This window comes from Crocodylus porosus, unplaced genomic scaffold (genome assembly GCF_001723895.1).
Source record: "Crocodylus porosus isolate Cpor-Errol unplaced genomic scaffold, CroPor_comp1, whole genome shotgun sequence".
In the NCBI taxonomy this organism is placed as follows: domain Eukaryota; kingdom Metazoa; phylum Chordata; order Crocodylia; family Crocodylidae; genus Crocodylus; species Crocodylus porosus.
This window is the reverse complement of record NW_017728886.1, coordinates 163,627,625-163,646,213: the sequence shown is the minus strand read 5'-3', so window position 1 is coordinate 163,646,213 and position 18,589 is coordinate 163,627,625. Positions and strand designations below refer to the sequence as shown.

The 18,589-nt window shown below is 39.0% G+C and overlaps 1 protein-coding gene across 2 annotated transcripts in view; it reads left to right on the top strand.

Moving 5' to 3' along the window:
* NFATC1 (nuclear factor of activated T-cells 1) overlaps positions 1-18,589 on the top strand; it is a 149,381-nt gene that overhangs the window by 106,211 nt on the left and 24,581 nt on the right. The window contains exon 9 of one of the 2 annotated variants that reach the window (XM_019544718.1): positions 3,325-4,011. In XM_019544718.1, coding sequence (XP_019400263.1) covers positions 3,325-4,011 — 687 coding nt within the window. The remainder of the gene's footprint in view (positions 1-3,324; positions 4,012-18,589) is intronic. The other variant, XM_019544727.1, reaches the window with a different exon arrangement.

Here is an 18,589-nt window from a genome sequence, read left to right as displayed (position 1 = left end):
TCCTATGACCCCAGCTGACTTCCTGCCCTTTGGGCAGGGGGCTGGACTCGATGATCTCCTGAGGTCCCTTCCAGCCCTAATGTCTATGAAAATAGCTTTAGGGAATGCAATAGACATGATTCAGTTAAGCTAGTTTAAACATGTCAAGCCAATGTTCTGGTAGCCATTATGTATGTGAAGACATTGTGTTACCCATCACATATGATAATTCAGAGAACAAGAATTGATGATAACTATAGCGGTGGAATTGCAGCAGCCAATCAATGTAAGTTGCTCTAGCTTGCTTTCTCAGGTAAGGGGATGGTAAGAAAAACAATAAACAGGAGGCTGCAACTTTATTTTGCATCTTCTTATATTTTTCTCTTCTATTGCTTTTGTTGCTTTAAACTCACTCTTCTGCCCCACCACATCCTGTAAGTTACAGCTCCTCTTCATTCTAGGCTGTAATTTACCAATGTCTTACTCCAGTTTTATACCATTGCACCTCTTCTACTAGACACAGTACTAGTACACCAGTAAGCCAGCCTGCCCCACAACTCCAGGTCAGTGTCATCATGGTGAATGGCATTAAGGCTGATGTAGAACTGGAATATTGTATAGTGAGTTGGGTCCTTGTTAAGGGATGAACCATTGGTTCCTGTCCCATCTGATGTGACAATACAAAACAACTGAAAAGGGACAGTCAAATATTTCCACTGCTATCACCCAGTACAGGAGAATCCTTGAATTGTGCAGAGCTGAAATAGTTGCTTTCAGGCCACTGCCTCTTACCTCCAGCATCTCCAAAAGGGAGTTAACCATGGTCAACTCTGCCAGGCGTCAGCTTGGTGTCACTGAGGATGGATGTTTGACTTACGGAAACACAGCTTTCATCACCATTACCTTACTTCTGAACATGGTCCTGATTGTGTTTATCCTTTTAAAAATGTTTTAAAGGTAGAAGCAAAGAAATACATATTGGTAAGCAGGGCAACAAAGGTATAAACTGTAAAAGGGATGAGAGAAATCAGCCTGCAATCCTGAAACAGTGGGGCATGTCTAAATGTGCACTTTAATGTGCAGTAGCCTGTTTTACTGCACATTAAAGCATCACATAAAAAAACCCTGCTATTATGCTAATGCATAGTAAAATAGGCCACTGTGCATTAAGCGGCACTTTAAAACTGTGTGCAGTTGTTACTGTGTATTAAGGCAGCCTAATGCGGATTTGTTTAGTACCTTACATTGGAGGTACTAAATTTACTGCACATAGGGGAAAGCGCCTTCATGCACGTGTAGACGTGCCCAGGGTCCCTTAGTACTTCTCCCCCATATGCGAGCTTGTCAACAGCCCCATCATAGGTTTTAATGAATGAGACACTCCAAGGACCATTGAACACTGAATTGTTAGTAGATGAGCCTGGAATTATTTAGCACAGGTGTTTCTATAGCTGTGATATATTGGAGAAATTGAATGTTCAACAACCATCATATTTCCAGCTGTGCCAGGGTTAATGTTAGTACAGTGGATCTACTGTTAAATATGTGAAAGTGTTTGCTGGTGCAGAACCTTGTTAAAAGTATTTTCTTACAGAATCTATGCTTCTATGTTTGCCTAGGTGTGTTTCTTCAGTCTAGCATTTCCACAAAGGGTATAATATAGTTTTTACAAAGCTGTCACTGAAATCCTGGAATATCCTCCCAGCAACCAAAAAGGTTGCTAGTCATTTTAACTAGTGTGCAGCACACGAGCAGGTGAAAATAGGATTATGAGGAATCTGATGACAGTCCATTATCCATAATACATTAATCTTGAGCAGCGCTTGTGCATCTGTTACATATTTAAGCATGTTTTTACTAGTGGCTCTAGAAATCTTGAAGCAAATGTTGCAAGGATCTATATGTAAAAGAACATAAAAGGAGCAAAGTTAACAAGGGAACAGGGAGTTATAAAATGAGGGTAGTGAAGTACAGTCACCAGAAGGACAAGTTGTGAGATTCTTAAAAAGTTTTACGTACTCTGCACATGTGTATGCGCACACACACACACACGTTAAATTATTAAATGGACTAGGAGTGCTTGTGTGGAGTTGAAAACTCTCACACACCATGCTGTGAGCTGAATTGTGAGGTCAGATTACCCAAAAGTGTTTTATGGGTATCTTTTGTACCATAGCGAGTCAGTTATATTTATACTCTACTGGGTATTGTCTGCTATTGCCATAAATTTCTAACAATGCCTCTGAGCTATGAATGTCTCTTCAGATCTTTCCTTGGGAAAGAAGATAAATACTAATATGCATCCAGACCCACAGATACTTGCATTAAAATTGAGTCTGGATAGAGCAAATATGTTTAAACAAACTCAGCTAAATCATGCAATGGCCAGCCTGGCCTTCCTAATTTACAGTATACCTGATTCAAGATGTGCCCCTCACCCCTTGCATTGCCATAGTGATAGTTAGTATTTAGAGAGAGACTTAAACCTTCGTTGTTGAAAGTCTACTGAAGTGAAAATTGACACATCACTTTTCATGAACTGTCAGTCTCAGAGATAGGAGGGCTTTCTCTCCATAATTGGTATAGCTTCTTTAGCATTGTTTTGGGTCATTAGATAGAGTAGGTATTTGTATGCAATATGAATTGGATTTATCTTGGTAGATGGAGTCTGAACTAAAGTACTGTAGGACCTGGATTGGCAGTTCAGATCCAGAAGTTGGATCAACTTGTTGAGTACTTTATGCTCTTTGGCTGCTTAGTAAGAAGCAGAGATTAAATACAGACGTGGAAAGGGTGGGGGGGTGAGGCAGGAATCATATTCCTGCTCTGTCAAGAGAAGTCTTATAATTAAAAACTTCTTGTACAGAGTAGGTTGTCATTTATATTTGCAATTTTATTTTTGCCGAACTCTAAAGGCCCCATCTCTACCTTTTCATGCACAAGTTTACCAAATGTACAGACATTTATCAAATAGGCCATCAGTAGCAGTAGAAATGCAGTAGTACATCCAAGTTAAAATTTTTGCTTTGATTGCTACAAATCCATGGAGCCCTTGGGTCCAAAGCTTCTACTGAAGCACAGCTATTTGCAAATAGATTTTTATAGCACATTAGTGCTGGAGGAGAGTCCAAAGAAAATAGTCCTTTTCAATATTAGAACCAGCTGTGACTTTCTTGTGCTGATGACTCATTCATTTTTTTTTATAGGGTGGGAGAACTAGGCAAAAGACACACAGAGTCTTATTCAAGACGTTGTTTGTTTTGCAAAGGGTATCCTAGCCACAAGCCAACTTGATCATACCAATGTGAAACTCATGTTTATTTAAGACTTTTTTTCTTTTAACAGTTCCAATTATAAAAACAGAACCCACTGATGACTATGAACCTGCTCAAACCTGTGGACCAATGAACCAAGGATTAAACCCTCTCTCTAAACCATACTACAGCCAACAGATCATGATGCCTCCTGATCCTGGTTCGTGCCTTGTGGCTGGCTTCACTTCCTGTCAGCAGAGAAACACTGTGATGTCATCCTCTCCTAACTCAAGCCCCAAGCTGCATGACCTTTCATCTTCTGCTTACAAGTGCATCACCACTCCAGGTCACGGTCACCTAGGACTTCAGCAGCCCGCTGGAGGTGTCCCCACCATACAGGAAGTGCCAAGGCCTATAGTTGTGCACCCAAGCTCTCCAGATCAGTCATCTCACATCATGCTGCAGCCGCAGGTGAGTCAACATCTGAGCAGTAGCTGTTCCCTTGGTTACCAACAAACACTCTATCCCAACAGTCCCTCTTCTCCAGTTCCGTCTGTTACCCAAGAGCCAACCTATTTGCAGTCCTGCAGTCCAACTCACTCATCCATAATGGGTCAGCAGCAGCACCAACTGCCGAAGGTTCAAAGAAATGAATCTCCAACAAACCAACCACTGTCATTGCCAGAGTTGCATGAGGACAGTAATCATAATTTGGCCCCTATTCCTGTAACCATCAAGAGAGAACCTGAGGAATTGGACCAGATGTACCTGGATGATGGTAAGTCTTCCACAGCTGTAGAGGTTTGCATTCAACCATATTGCTGTATCAGTGAGTTCTTTTACCTGCCTCCCCCTGCCCCCCTTAGGGATTCTGGTGGAAGAAAGTGCCAATTAACGGCCTGTGGAATGGTGCAGAATTTTGCTCTGATGTTTTTTGTATGGGGAAGCGTTCTGTAATTGTGTTTGCAATAACGAAGCTGTATTATTTAAGCATTAAATGCTGTTAGTCACTGTGGAGCTAGCTGCATGACCAATAGCTACATTGCAATAATCTTAAGCATATGGTCTTGGCTTATGCCTATGCCAGTGACCTGTGGAACTGCAGTGAAAACATATTTAACTTTGTCCCATACATAATGCAGTAAAACTTCACATCTACAAATCTGCTAACTGGAACTAAATGATAAACTGCTCTATTTCAGCTGAGAAAGTTCAAATGAAAACTAAAGCCTGTTCTTCATCGTGGTTTTTCATCCTTGTGGTATCTGAAGTTAAGGCTACTTTTTCTTTAGTTCCTATTGTGTATATGTGACCGATTGTTCTAGCTTTTAAGATAGACACACGTTTGCACATACACGCACACGCACACACACAAAATGCATCACTGAAATGTTAAAATGCTGTGACGAACTTGTCAGACTTTGGTTTCCAAGGATTTATTAGCTGACTATAATAATATAGTGGAGTAATCTGGAAATCCATTATATGACCTCACTACTAAGTATTCCAGTAGTACATTGAATTTTCATCTTAGTGCAATATATGAATTCCCTTTCAATAGCCATTTAATTTTTATATAACTTGGTATGTTATTTAAAAAAGAAATGCTAGTGGAATGGCTGTACTGAAATGTATTGGTGCCAAGGAACATCTGAACATGATTGTCTTTGATTACAACAGAAGACAATTCATTGGACTATTTTCCTTTTAATTTAATCATTCTGTTTTAAACAGCATGATACTTACTGAATTAGGATAAAGAGCATGAACATTTTGGGTCTTGAATAACAGCAATTTGCTTTTCTCTTCTGGGAAAACGTCTTTCCTTAATAGAGTTCCTGATCAGTTACACGACAGACAGGTCTAAGGAATTTTCCTAATTAGGAAGTCAGTACGTTAGAGTTTTACATGGTTATTACACAACTTCCCTGCAGGTTTTTTTTTGTGTCAGGGACAGAATATTCTTCAATTTGACAAGACAGTCAAATTCTACTACATGCATGCTTCTACAAGAAACAAGATTTAAGTCAATGCACACATGCAAAATGAAACAAAAATTGGAAAGCCTGATCAAATTAAGGACTTGATAGATGACAGATAAAGGCAGGACAAGGGACAGCTTCACAGCTAAAATTGACATATAATTGTTGGAGATTTATTCTGTATCTGTTGCCATCTGTCCATTCAGGATAGCAGCAAAAGCTCATGGTGCACCAAAAACCAGGCACTTCATGTCACATTACTCCTCTGTGATTCATCAACTGTTCTGTCCTATTAGTGTTTGATCCAGTGTATTCATTTTAAAAAGTAATAAAAAATGAGGACTGCTCTGCACAAGTGAGAAATAGGGAGCAGCAGAACTCCCTCATTGAAGGGGCAACACAGTAAGCTGTGTAATTGCTGCAGTTCGACAGGGAGAAGCAATTCCTACTGAAAGCATTCAGTTTGTTCTCTGCTGATGTCCACTGGAAGGCAGCAAATGAGGCTTAGGAGCCACAGGTACAAGGCTGCACAGATGTAACTAGCCAACCTCCCTTGAAATAAGGAGCCTGAGGTCACAGAGTCTGCTACAGTTTTAGCCTACCGTAATATCATGAGGAGTTCTGCTGTAGCTGTTTATTCTGGAAAAGGATTTTATTTCCCTACCCCATGCTCATTTTCTCTTACACAGCGTAAAAGATTGGGCCTAGTAATTACCTGAAGTCACTCATCACAGTGGTAATACAATTGAACTCAGATTTCAGTCTCTACCATATTGCATAAAGCCATTCTATGACCAGCCACGGAACTACAAACTGAGAAACAGCTCAGACTTGTATTCATAATAAAAGGAACTATATTCATCTCCTGATAGCATACTTTCAAGAACTTAGGATCACACTCTAAAGTGGTAGCATAATAATCCACATCTATTTAAGAGACAGAGGCAATTGGCCAAACTGCGACAACATCTGAATCCCAGAAAGGTAACCCAAAAAACTGACAAACTTTTTTCTTTCTCCTATAATTAATGTTTCTCCCTCTTTCCCCATTTTTGTCTTTCCAGCTAATTTATAGTATGTGCTTCTTTTACTGACATTGGCAATTTTATTTTTTGTTATTATTTTTATGATCTTCTGCATGCCAGGACCAATAATAATGTTTTGGTATGTGCAATTGTATCTTACCTTCTTTTTAAAAAACAGATTCCAGCTTTACTATCATTCCTCTACTTGGATATTAAGGTAGTGATCAGGTGACACAAAGGGGACTTACTTCTTCCCTACCTGCTGCCTAACCATTTCATTACTTCCCAGTGTAGCAAATAAGTTCTGGGGAGATCTCTCAGTCAGAAGCCTGCCTGCCTGTCATTCCCATAGACCAGTTATTAAAGCATGGGATTTTGACCTACTGACACAGTTCAGAAAAGCATCCTGATCATTGAAGTGTTTGCCTTAGACTCTAACTTATTTGCCTCCCATTTAGATGTTACTCATTGCAGGTGACTGTGATACCCTTAGAAATGAATAACCCCAATAAATAATGCCTTATACCATGAATATTTCATTCAAGTCATAGGGGATACTTGTGGAGCAAGACACTAAGTTGGTGGAAGGAAGAGTGTACAGAGTGTTTCTGATTAAAAAGGGGGAGGAATCTTTGTTTATTTATCTATTTAATTTTTGCTTCATTACTGTTAAATTCAGCCACTGTCATTAGTTCTTGGTAGTTTATCAGCTGAAGTGTGGGGGTTTTTGTCAGTTAGTTTGTTTTTTGGGAGAAGAATGTAGGCCATTTTGTAGCCTGTAATACTACCATATTTACTCAAATATAAGACAAGGGTTTTTCCCCAATCAGCATGGGGGGGCAGGGGGAAGTCCCATATCTTACATTTGCATATAAGAAAACCTCATTAAAGAAACTGTCTAAACTGCAGCCAAAAGCAACATATGCTCAGTAATGGAAACCAACTATGAAGTTGATTAAATGCAGCCAGCACTGAGCATGACTATAAAACACATGGCCCATATTGGGCAACCATACTCATGAGAACATTTTTGGGTTTTTTTCCTTTTTTTGGCCCTTAAATATAATTGGCAGGTTTCCCCTCCACAGGGAACTGGCACTGAGCCTGGGGAGTACTGGAATACCAGGCTGGAACCGAGAGGGCCCGAGCCAGAACTGACACTCTCCTATGGATGCCAGAAATGCTTGATCTCAGCTGAAAGTGCCAAAATAATAACAAATTTATAATTTTTCTATATATAGAATCTAGTTATAGGAGGTCAGCTTATATTCAGGGTCATCTTGTATTTAAGTAAATATGGTATTTGGATGATTAGACAGCAGAAGTCAAATTAAACCAAGGGGTTAAAAAGCTTTTACAATTTAGTTTTTCATAGATTACAGTAATTCTTTTGTTATAATTTGTTGAGTTTCAAATTTCAATTCTGACTACTTAAAACTGTTAAAGAGGAGACTGAGGGGGGATCTTGTGGCTGCCTACAACCTTATCAGGGGCCAGCAGCAGGGACTCGGGGAAAGTCTGTTCACCAGGGCCCCCCTTAGAGTCACCAGGAACAATGGTCAAGTAGGAAGAACTACTTCACGGTAAGGGTGGCCAAAGCCTGCAATAGGCTTCCCAGAGAAGTGGTGCTTTCACCTTCCCTGGAAATCTTCAAGAGGAGACTGGATAGGCACCTGGCTGGGATCTTATGACCCCTGCCACCACCAATGCTCCTTCCTGCCCATGGCAGGGGGTTGGACTAGATGATCTGTCTAGGTCCTTCCCGACTTATTGATTCTACGATTCTATGAAATATAATTAAACTATTTTTTCAACCTTAGCCTTAGAAAACAGTATAAAGCCATAGAAATAAGATCATTTCATGTACTATATTCCTTCCCTACTGCTTAAAAATTATTAACCAATTCTTCTTCAGTCCAATAGCATAATGATAAAATCTTAAAAGGAAAAAAAAATCACAGCCAAAAGGCCCATTCAAGAAAAAAGTGTCAGAGACTTCACAAAGTCAATTAGGAACTTTGCTAGTGCTATTAATTTTACATGGGTGGCACTTGATACTGTAGCAATGAGCAGCAATACAAAACCCAAAGACAGACAGCAAGATAGCAAGCTGATGTGATTACAGAACAAATTATAAATCCAGCCCTACTTAGGCAGAGTAATATTTGGTGCAGACTTTTGCAAACTCATCTTTTTCTTGGTTTGATTTATAAATCTCTATTTCTAATATATATTAGAAATAAATACATAAATAAATCTTTGCCTGATATATATATATCAAGTAATGTTGGACCTGGTATAAACAGAAGTTTTTCAGTTTCAGCCTGTAGAATCAAAGCAGTCTTCATTCCTTTTGGTCTGGAGTAGGTCCAGACATAGACTACCTACACTACAGACTTCCCAGGGGAAAAAGATGTGTGTTTGTTTTATATAGATATATGCACCGTATATGAAATTTTACTGTTCATGAAATAATGATAGTCAGCTAAAGTGATATAAAGGAAATACCCAAAGAGACTTCTATTTTGGCAAGCAAGTATTGCTCTTGGCAGCTTCATTTTAAACAAAAATCAATAGTAGCCACCTGGGATACCCATTACATTGATAAGTTTGTTTCAGAATGAGACCATATAGCTCAAAAATTGTCACACATTTGAAGCTCACCTTGTTAAATAATATCTGAAATGTTACAAATATATTATCAATATCAGCACGCTTCTGTCTCAGTTAGCAAAGTGCTTGCATTGGGTGTTTTGAGTTGAAGACTTTTATGGATGCCTGCTGCTTATATGACATTAGTAAGGGTTGGGCTTAATACTCAAGATGCTGCTTCTCTGGTGAAACAGAAAAAAAGTAGGAGGTGCTGACCAGTGTTTCTAAATAAAACAGGTAGCAATATCAAAAGCATTTTGCATGTGAGATGTTGCTGAGTGCTTATTGTGTACTCCATTAGCTTACAAATAGTCACTGTATAAGGAACATCTAACTTGGGGTCTAATTCAGAACCTAATTAAGTCAATAAAAAGCTTGCATATGAAAAGTGCCTTCCCAAGAAGATGTATTTCCCAAGAAGATCTTCCTATATTGGGTGAAAGAGAAAAGGAGAAGAAGCTATGAAAACCACTAGTGATATTCCCATTTAGACTGAATCTAGGGATAACTAGTGATGGGAGCTATGGGGAATCTTAAAATAGACAGCTTTCTGTTCCATTAAGTATTCCATAGGCTGCAGAATGGGGTGGGCTACCTGGGCCATGGCCCAACCAACTTTTAGCACATTAATTTATATAACACACAAATGCGCAACTGTCATTCTGGTTAAAACTGCATAGCTGGTTTTCTAACTGCATAGCCAGCCAAATTAACGTGCTAAAAGTTGGTCGAGCCATGGCCCAGGTGGTCCACCCTGTTCCACAGCCTATGAAGTATTCTAACAGTTTACTGATTTATCAGCAGTAGCAAGTTCAGTAGACAGCCAGGCAAAAGATTGTTGACAACAATGGCCACATTGAAGAGAACTGGGTCTCAGAACAGTAAGCCAAGCCATTAGATTTCAACTGTTCTCATTTTCAGGAGCCAATGGAACTGACATGACACAAGCCAAAGAATCCACTAGTTTTAAGAACTGACTGAACTTTTGTTAATTCCCTAAACAAAATATTATCTCACTTGCTAAGTAAGGAAAGCTAAGCTACCTTTGTTTTACATTTTACATACTCCTTTTTGCTTATCCCTGTCAAGACTTTTGCTAAAATACTGCAAGAAAGCCCAGTTCACATTTGCTGACCAAAGTGGCTCATCTACATTTTCAAACTCTATAAACTTATTTTTTTTGGATGTTAGAAATAGCCTGTTGTGGCTACTGGCAGCTAAATACATGATCAAACAGCCTTTTGGGGGACTGGACAGTGTTTTAGCCAACCCCAAATTAGGGCAGGACAAAGGTGGTTTAAAATCACCTTGCCTTCTTCCCCTTCCCGTTCCTGTCTTATGTGCAGCCTAGGTGGAAAAGAGAATAGAAGTGTACATCTTTACTTCAGTATAACAGAGAAAGATCAGTTAGGCATTTTTATGCCAAGAAACATCATTCGGGTTATGACTGGCACTCCCACAAGCTATTACATTTTTTACCTGCAGCAGAATGACACTCAATTGCAAAATTATTTCCTGCCATTAAAAACATCAAAGAAATTACTTATCATTACAAATTGAAGTTATCTCAGCAAGCAAGAGGGAAACACATTGGTACCAACAGGAAAGGCTCATGATTTATCTTCTCAATACAGTTTGAGGCACCATTCATGTACTCAGTCCCAGTTTCTTTTTCATTAGTGCATATAACCCATAAAAACATGTTCGAACAAAAAATGAAAGAATCTTGTTTTTTAACAAAGGTGTGCTTGAACTGCTAGGTTCAAGATCTCAACTTGCCCAAGTTTGCAGTGTTTGGATTTAGTGTCTTTGGATAATTCCTGGATTTAATGAAGTCAGTGGCAGAATTTCCACTTATATATTGGGTCAGGATTTCACAACTGGTTTTTAAAATTGTCTTCCATTACTTCTCCTTTGGTTCTGTTCCAGGTGTCAGCTTTGGAATAGCCATCATCTTTAAGCATTCGTATCAGCAGCATTGAATATTAATTACTCCTACCTTTTTAGTAAAGGGCTATACTCAGTCTTGATGTGATTTGATTTAACTCAATGGATAGTGAGTTAAGAATGTATAGATCACAAACAGAAGAAAGGTCTGCATTTTTCAATATGCAGGCAACCACAGATGCTTCATCTTTTCAAAATAAATAGGCTTTTGCCACTATAATTGTCTCCACACAGCTGTGCATTTTATAGTAGTCTGCCCATGAATGCACTGATTTCAACATTTTTTTAATCTAAAAGGGTAAATTGGGAGCATTAAACTCCCAATAAGTAAGTAAAAGTGGCAAAACCACAGGTAAAGTATTACTGAAAGCTGCAACCTTGCCAGCCATTTCATTTTAAACATGGCTCTTTTAAAATAACTATTGCAGTAAAAGTCATAACTCATGGATGTAATATGAGCTATTGCTAATGTCATTCCCATGAATTGCTTACACTGTTGAACTGTTAGATGTCTGACAAGTCCATATATCTCCTATACAGTATATATGAAATTCTGTTGCCTCTAAACCATATGTTCATTTTTTTTTACTCCTATATATTTTTGAAGTGCACGTGGTTTGATGATATAGTTTATTTGAACAGGAACTATAGCAGACAGAATTATTCTTTTGCTGAAATGTATCCTTTTTCATACATCTCAGCTTTGTGATTAAAATGATTGGCTCTCAAGGCATTAAGTTTAGTCTGCTCCTGCCACAATTATGTCTTTGAAAACTTCTGAGTGCACTCTCTGATTTCCAGTAGTCCAGATGTCATTAGAACAACATGCAGGTAGTCTACAAAGTCCAGTAATACTCTCTACACTTCAGTCTGGACTGTGAGCTTTTCCTCTCCCCCTCTTGGCCTGGTTTAGCAGTGCTGGGAGAAAAAAAAATCTTTCCTCATGGAAAGTTTTACTAAACCTGGCCCCATGCCTGAGTCTAGACCCTCCTTATTTCTAATGATGATTGAAAGTGTACATGCTACCGTGATAAAACATGCTGAGTTGTTAACATTTAGGATGTAGGCTATTTGTGATGGGTAGGGGGAAAATAAAGGACTAATAATTCATTAGGGTCAGACCTCTAATGGACTTAAATGTCTGTGTTTGAGTGGTATGCTATTAAAGCAAACCACACACAGTCAGGGTACCAAGAGTGCCTTTTCACTACTCCTTGCAGTCTTCGTGTCTGGAATCTCCCTGAAGCCTCACTGAAAGAGAGCTTCAAAAACAATAAATGACAGGAACTGGTAGCCTTTCCTGACTCCATCCTGGCCTGTGTGTTCAAATGCCCAGCAGAGCAAAACCTGTTGCTGGTCACCTTTTGGTTACTGCCTGCTGTGTTATATAATGGCAAACTGTGTTTTCCTTCCTTGAACATTAATGCTTAGCCTTGCAATGTGGTCTTTCAGTGTCTGAGTTGTCAAGGGTGCTGAGACCTCCCCCTTGCCCAGTGATGACTATGGATGCTAACTAAGTAACATCATTTTTGAGGGGTGAGGATCAGCAGCTGACAGAAGAGGTGTCACCCAGTAATAACTTGCAATGCTCTGACATCCTGGAGTATATTTAGTGTTTAAAAGCCAGCATTTGCATTTAGTGTGCCTATGCATGAAACATGTCATCCGTAGTCATTAAGTATATAAGATGTGTGATTTTGTGTCTTTTCAGACTAAATGCCATTTTCACTCTGCAGCCCTGGTTCTCCCTGTGCAATTAAACAGGGGAAAATCACACCTTACTTCCACATCTTACTCATTCTCTCATCTCCATAATAATAAATACTGGTAATGCTTTTTGAAATAGGAAGGGTTATTTGTTTTTTGGGTTTTTTTGGTGGGGATGAGAGCAAAGGAACAGTTCTTCTCCAGTTTTCCTTGGTGAACTGAGGAGATGGGCTATGTTTGAGCTTCAGTAACATTTACATATGCTTATAAGTCTGGTATAGCGCCAAAGAAAATCTGTGGCTTGCAGAAGCAAAGGCCTTCTTGAGAACACTTTGTTCAGATGTTAGCATTCATTTCTGGAATATGAGATTTGTTTGAAATTTTTCCGAGGAGGGTTACTGTTGAGTTGTTCAGAGTGCGCTGATCAGAGGTCACTGTCACATGGGCCATTTAAACACTCAGCACCCTACTGCCATGAATCCCTCATCACAGAAACTGTCACAGACATTGTTTTTAAAAGACGTGTTTTTCCAATCAGTGGAATAACCAAGCATTGACAAAAAATCCCTGCTGTGTCCAGCAAGAGTTATATTTAGCGAACACAAAGTCCATCCTGAAAACCCTTATGCACCTGAGGAACTTTATGCTCATGGGTAGTCTCATTGATTTCAGGTACGGTGAATTTTGCAAAGACCTAGCAAGCTATAATGTTACTAGTCTGCTAAGCAGCAAAAAGTCTGCTCCTGCTCGCACTTAAGTCAATAGCATAATTCCCTTTGGGTTCATTGAGAGTAGGACCAGGCACAGTGTTAGTTAGCATGCATAATAGCCACATTCATTGAAATCTAGCTGTTGATAGACAATCAAAGACTGGAATCTCTTCTGAGAGAATTGTGTGCAGCAGAGTTGATTGTTTCATCTACATCTGCTTGACAACTGTGTTTTTTCAGTCAGAGCTCTGGTCCACTGGTCCTTTCCTCCTTTGCACCAGACTGGGCAGCAGCTTGAGTATGAATGGTCCTGAATATTCTGCTTGATAGGATGACTTGTTTTTTCTTTGCTCAGAGCTTTCTTAGGGACTGTAATTGTGTTGCCATGAAAGGGAGGAGCAGACTTTGTGCTGTCAGGAGGTTTATCACAAATAGCAACCTCCAGTTTAATGAGAATTATTCCTTTCTTTCTCCTCAGCTGGGAAAGGCAATCTGAGCTTAATATTGTAAATACCTGCTCATGAGCAATGTGCTGGGGAAGCAGTGTGCTGTCTTTCTTTTCCTCTTTGACAAAATTAGCTGATGGCGTTTCAGGCTGAAGAGTCTACCCAACACTGCTTGGATAAAAGAAACAGACTCTTGGAGCAGGGCAGGCCTGTTTAGTATTTTGTTGCTGTTGTTTTTAATTTTCCTCAGTTTAAGGACATAGCAAGAGGCAAGGGATATAGAAGTACTATGTTTACAGTCACAAATGTTCAGATACTGTGAAATACAGGTTGTTGGATGCAAAAGCTTATCATTAATGGATCATATCCAGCAGTCTTTACTGGGAGATGAACTCAGACTCCTTTCTTCCCTGGGCAAGCAGTGTCAATAAAGTCCCTCTCCACAGTCCCTTTCACTTTCTTCTTGTGCAGTCAAACCAGAATCATTTCACTGAATGCTGTCCTCATTGAATGACAGAGGCCTCAGGATTTAATGCTGGTTTTATGCGCTGGTTTTATGTGGTCAAACTCCTCTAGAAGCTGGATTTCTGTGAAAGCTTTGAGTAAAGATTTGCAAAATGTGGTCTGGTTGACTGTATTATGTCCCCTTTTGCAACCCTTCAGATTTCCTTGGGGAGGTGACACAGATGTAATTGATATTAGGATGTGACCCACTTTTGACTCATTAAAAGATATAATTTTCCCCCAGTTTTTTCAAAGAATTTCATAATTATCAAATAAAATAGCACATGCAAAAGACTGTAAAAGAGAGAGCAGGAAAACACTAGTATTTGTTTCCCTCTGAGGCATGCGAAATATGCATTAGAAAACGAAACTAAAAATTATTCTGTCATATTCACTTGCTGTCAGGAACTTTTCTCTTACTGTTTTGGGTGGCAGTGTCTGTGTTTCTTATCCATAACTGACTCTCTGGAAAACTGACACCTACTGAATAGGGCTTTTTGGAAGTATGAGGTCAAGTGGGGAACCCTGTATTCTGTATCTTCTTCTACATGTAAATTATTCCCAAACTGAGCTATGGGATTGCAATTCTGAAATCTGGTTTAGATCTCTGAGAACTTTCTAGCCAGCTATTCTTATGGAAAATATAAGCAACTGTAAAGATTATTACTTTACGAATATTAATTAGCTTTTTTCAACCTTACACCATAATCACTAAGCCCCACAGCATTCCAAGATTTAAATTTAGACTAAACTATTTGCTTCTACCTCTGAGTGTCTGGATTATCCATTAATAACTGAGGCAAACTTTTCCGTCAGCTCAGCAAATGTTCTACTGCCCAAGATCTTGTAGGTTTGATGTTGATTGCACATTAGATTAAACTGGTGCACTTCACTCAGTAGAGTGAAACCAGTGTCAAACTAGAGTTTAGGGTTAGCCCAGGTAGCTTTAGGCAGCAGAAATATCAGAATGTTCAGAATCTAGCACTCTGATTGCCCGGAAGAAGCCTAAGTGTTTCAGAATTATTTAAATACTTTGGTAGGTGTTGTCATATGCTGGGGTGTCCTTAATTTCTGCAAAAAGGCCTAATGACTCTGGTAATAGCATCTTTCACTCAAACACTATTCAAAGTTTTTCCTTGAAAGGGGACTTCTGAGAGGCTGCAAGTTATTGAGACATGCAGAGTAGCAGAACCCGCCCAAACTTCTCCATTTCTATAAAAATCTGTCAGAATTATTATGTTATTGCACATAAAGCGTCAGGGACTAAGTATAGAAAGTCAAAAAGCTCAAGGATAAAGGTTAGCCTAAACTGCATAGATTGAACCAATAAGCGAGTGAACAGGCATTCACTTGTGATTCTGGAAATGCAGCCACACACCTGCAGTGGCCCAGGGCAGAAGCCAAGGGCGCTAGAGCATGCCTCCCTACTCAGCTTGAGCAAACAGCTTGAATCTGGAGTGGGGTATGGGACAGAAGAAGAACAGATTTAACCTAAATCAATTAAGTTTGATACTACATCCATCCAGGTTTATCTTAAACCAGTTTCAGCCATTCTGAAAGCAGTTTATGTGCAATGAACTTCTGTTGTGTTACAATTTTGAGCCTCTTTCTGATAATTTGTGCCAGCTTATGTGCAATTTCTGTCCCTAGCCAGGAAGGATGACTAAAAACACATCAGAAATGAGAAAGAACAGGACAGAACAAATGAATGGTTGCTCCCAAAAACTTCCCAGGAACTCATCCCTGAATCTAGAAATCCAGGCTGGACTTCTACAGACCAGGCAAGAGTTACTGCAGCCTACTTAAGCATTAGACTCAGACTGGAAACCTTGTGGGAGATCCCCAGCTGGCAGGAATAGGCAAAGCTTGATTGGTGTCAGTGGAACTGTTCTGATTGATTCCAACTAGGCCCTTCTATGCCCAAATTTTTCAAAGACTAAGGACATTTTCCTTGTAGAGGTTTTACAGCAACTCTTCTTTGCCAACAGATCTTTTAAGCATTTTAGAAATGTTTGCAATATTTGATTTTAAAAACTGAAGGCTTGAAATAAAGACTCATAGCTCTGATGCCTAAAAAGAGGTTTTTGCTGAAGACATTTCTAGAAAAGGAGACCATCAGCTTAGGTGTACCAGTATAACCAGTGGAGAAATGCTGATGGGAATTATTATTCTACTACATTATTATGTTGGTTACCAAGTCAGTAGTAGGTTGGTGATCTGAATAGCTCAAACCAAATACACTTAGGAGTAAGTAATCCATTGATTCAGTCAAGTGTAAGCGTTTGCAGGATTGTATCTATATGGAGGGACCCTTATGTCCACATGGAGCTTGAGTAGTTTCTATAGCATGTGAATAGCAACAAAAGTGGACTTGCATAGCTGTCCTTGCAGGGTCAGGCCCTTTGGTAATTATGGAAAGGGGGTGGGGAGGGAGCTGCACTTATACATATTTGCTCTGTTGGTGCATGGGGGTTGAAAAGAGCAGTTTTGCCAAAATGCTGTGTAATATAGACAAACACTTTAAAGGTCTGAATTAAAATAGATAGCTGGCTTGGTTGTGAAACTGTGTGTTGGTATAAATAGAGGGGAAAGAGAAGTGAAAAATATACAAATAAAAGAAAGGGGAAATATAAAATCCTCATCAAATAAGATGAACCCAGAAGAGGGAGAGGAGAAAGGGAAGAGTGAAAATGTATATGTGCACATGTGTGTATGGGAAATGGATACACAACTGAAATTATATACAAGCTACTCCAGATTTAATTGGTGTGGAAAATGTCATCTAACGAGTATTCCAGTTTATCCAAAATTAATTTCATTTTAGGGAAAAATGACAGGAGATGGCAAAATAAAAATCGATGCATTGAATATAAGAGGAATAAATGAATGACAGTGAAAAAGAACAGTCCTAAATTATTTATGAAAGGAGAATTGTTACTGGCTGGGCTGAGTCGAGGCTGGACACACATTATCCCTGCTCTAGTCCTATGTAAGCTGCACAGGAAAAATTAAAGCCAGAGGAAGCAATAGTTCAGATGGAAGTCCCTCACAGCACAGCTCCATTAAAGCAGCACTGCCAGGAAGTCATAGCCAGAGCCACTCTGGGGGTACAGAAGGGCATCTCTTCCTGTTACAAATACTTGATTATCCCCAAGTTATTGATGAGTTTTCTGTGGGGCAGGAAAGGGCAACCACCTGCCCCCTGCACCTGGCAAGATAATGTTAGGTTACCACTTTTTTGGATATCCTCCCTGAGATATCTCGTGTGTAAAATCCTCACCCAAAGCTGCTCAGCTAAAGAGAATGACCTAGCCAGAAGAGCTCAAAAATCTGATAAAAGGGGAACAGAATTACTCCTTGAGGATACAAATGCTAATGCAGTACAGTCACTTCTAACTTTTGGCAAGTATTCCCATCTTTTTAAGGGTGTTTATATAAAAGTAAAGAGGAAGAAAAACAGGAGAAAGAGATTGTCTATATTATTTTCCAGTTTTGCTTAGAATAATGCACATTATCATATTTTCTATGTGACTTCCAATTGATAGAGAGACTAATAAACAATTAAACTTTGAAAGGTCAGGGAAAGCTTTAAAATTCAGTAAGTCAAGAATATAGTGTTGAAGAAATAAACAGGAAATCTCTTTCCTTAGCAACTTTAAAAGGGTGAAAAATCAAAACACAGTTAGGGTCCAATTCAAACTCTAGTTAAATGTTTTGGCAATTTCTGTAGGCTCAGAATGATAAAAACTAATAGAAACACAAATATATTAATAAAATATTTACAATATTGTCATGCAGTATTTTCGCATGACTAGCCAAAATCCTTTTAAGAAGAATACTTAAATAAGGTAGATTTACTTCCTCTAATATTCAAATAAAATTGAAACCAGAAAAAAAAATCTGCTGAAGTTTCCCAAGCTATTAATATAAATTTAAGGGATGCACCTAGGCTAACTGAAGTTTTGCTAGAAACATAGACATGCTTCCAAACCAAAATCTCCTTGATACTTACAAAAGCTTTCATCTACATAAATGAAAATGAAAATTCTGTACAGTTGAGGTTAACTACTCCTGGTATCGCTGTCTACCTTAACCCAAAAGAGAGAACCAGTGAGATGTGAAACAGTTTCCTTCTTGACTGAAGACAGTAACAGTTTTCTGAAAATGAAGGTAGTATTATCTAAGGCCTGACCCCTACAAGCTGCATGGTAAAGAAACTGATAAACAATTAGACTTTGAAAGGGCCAGGAAAGCTTTAACATTCATTAAGTCAAAAATATAGTACTGCAGGTAGAGAGAGCTCTGAATTCCCTTTAGGTCAGCTTGTACATACAGAGCATATTGACTTCGGACCAGGGAGGAGTTTATTAAAATAACAAAGTG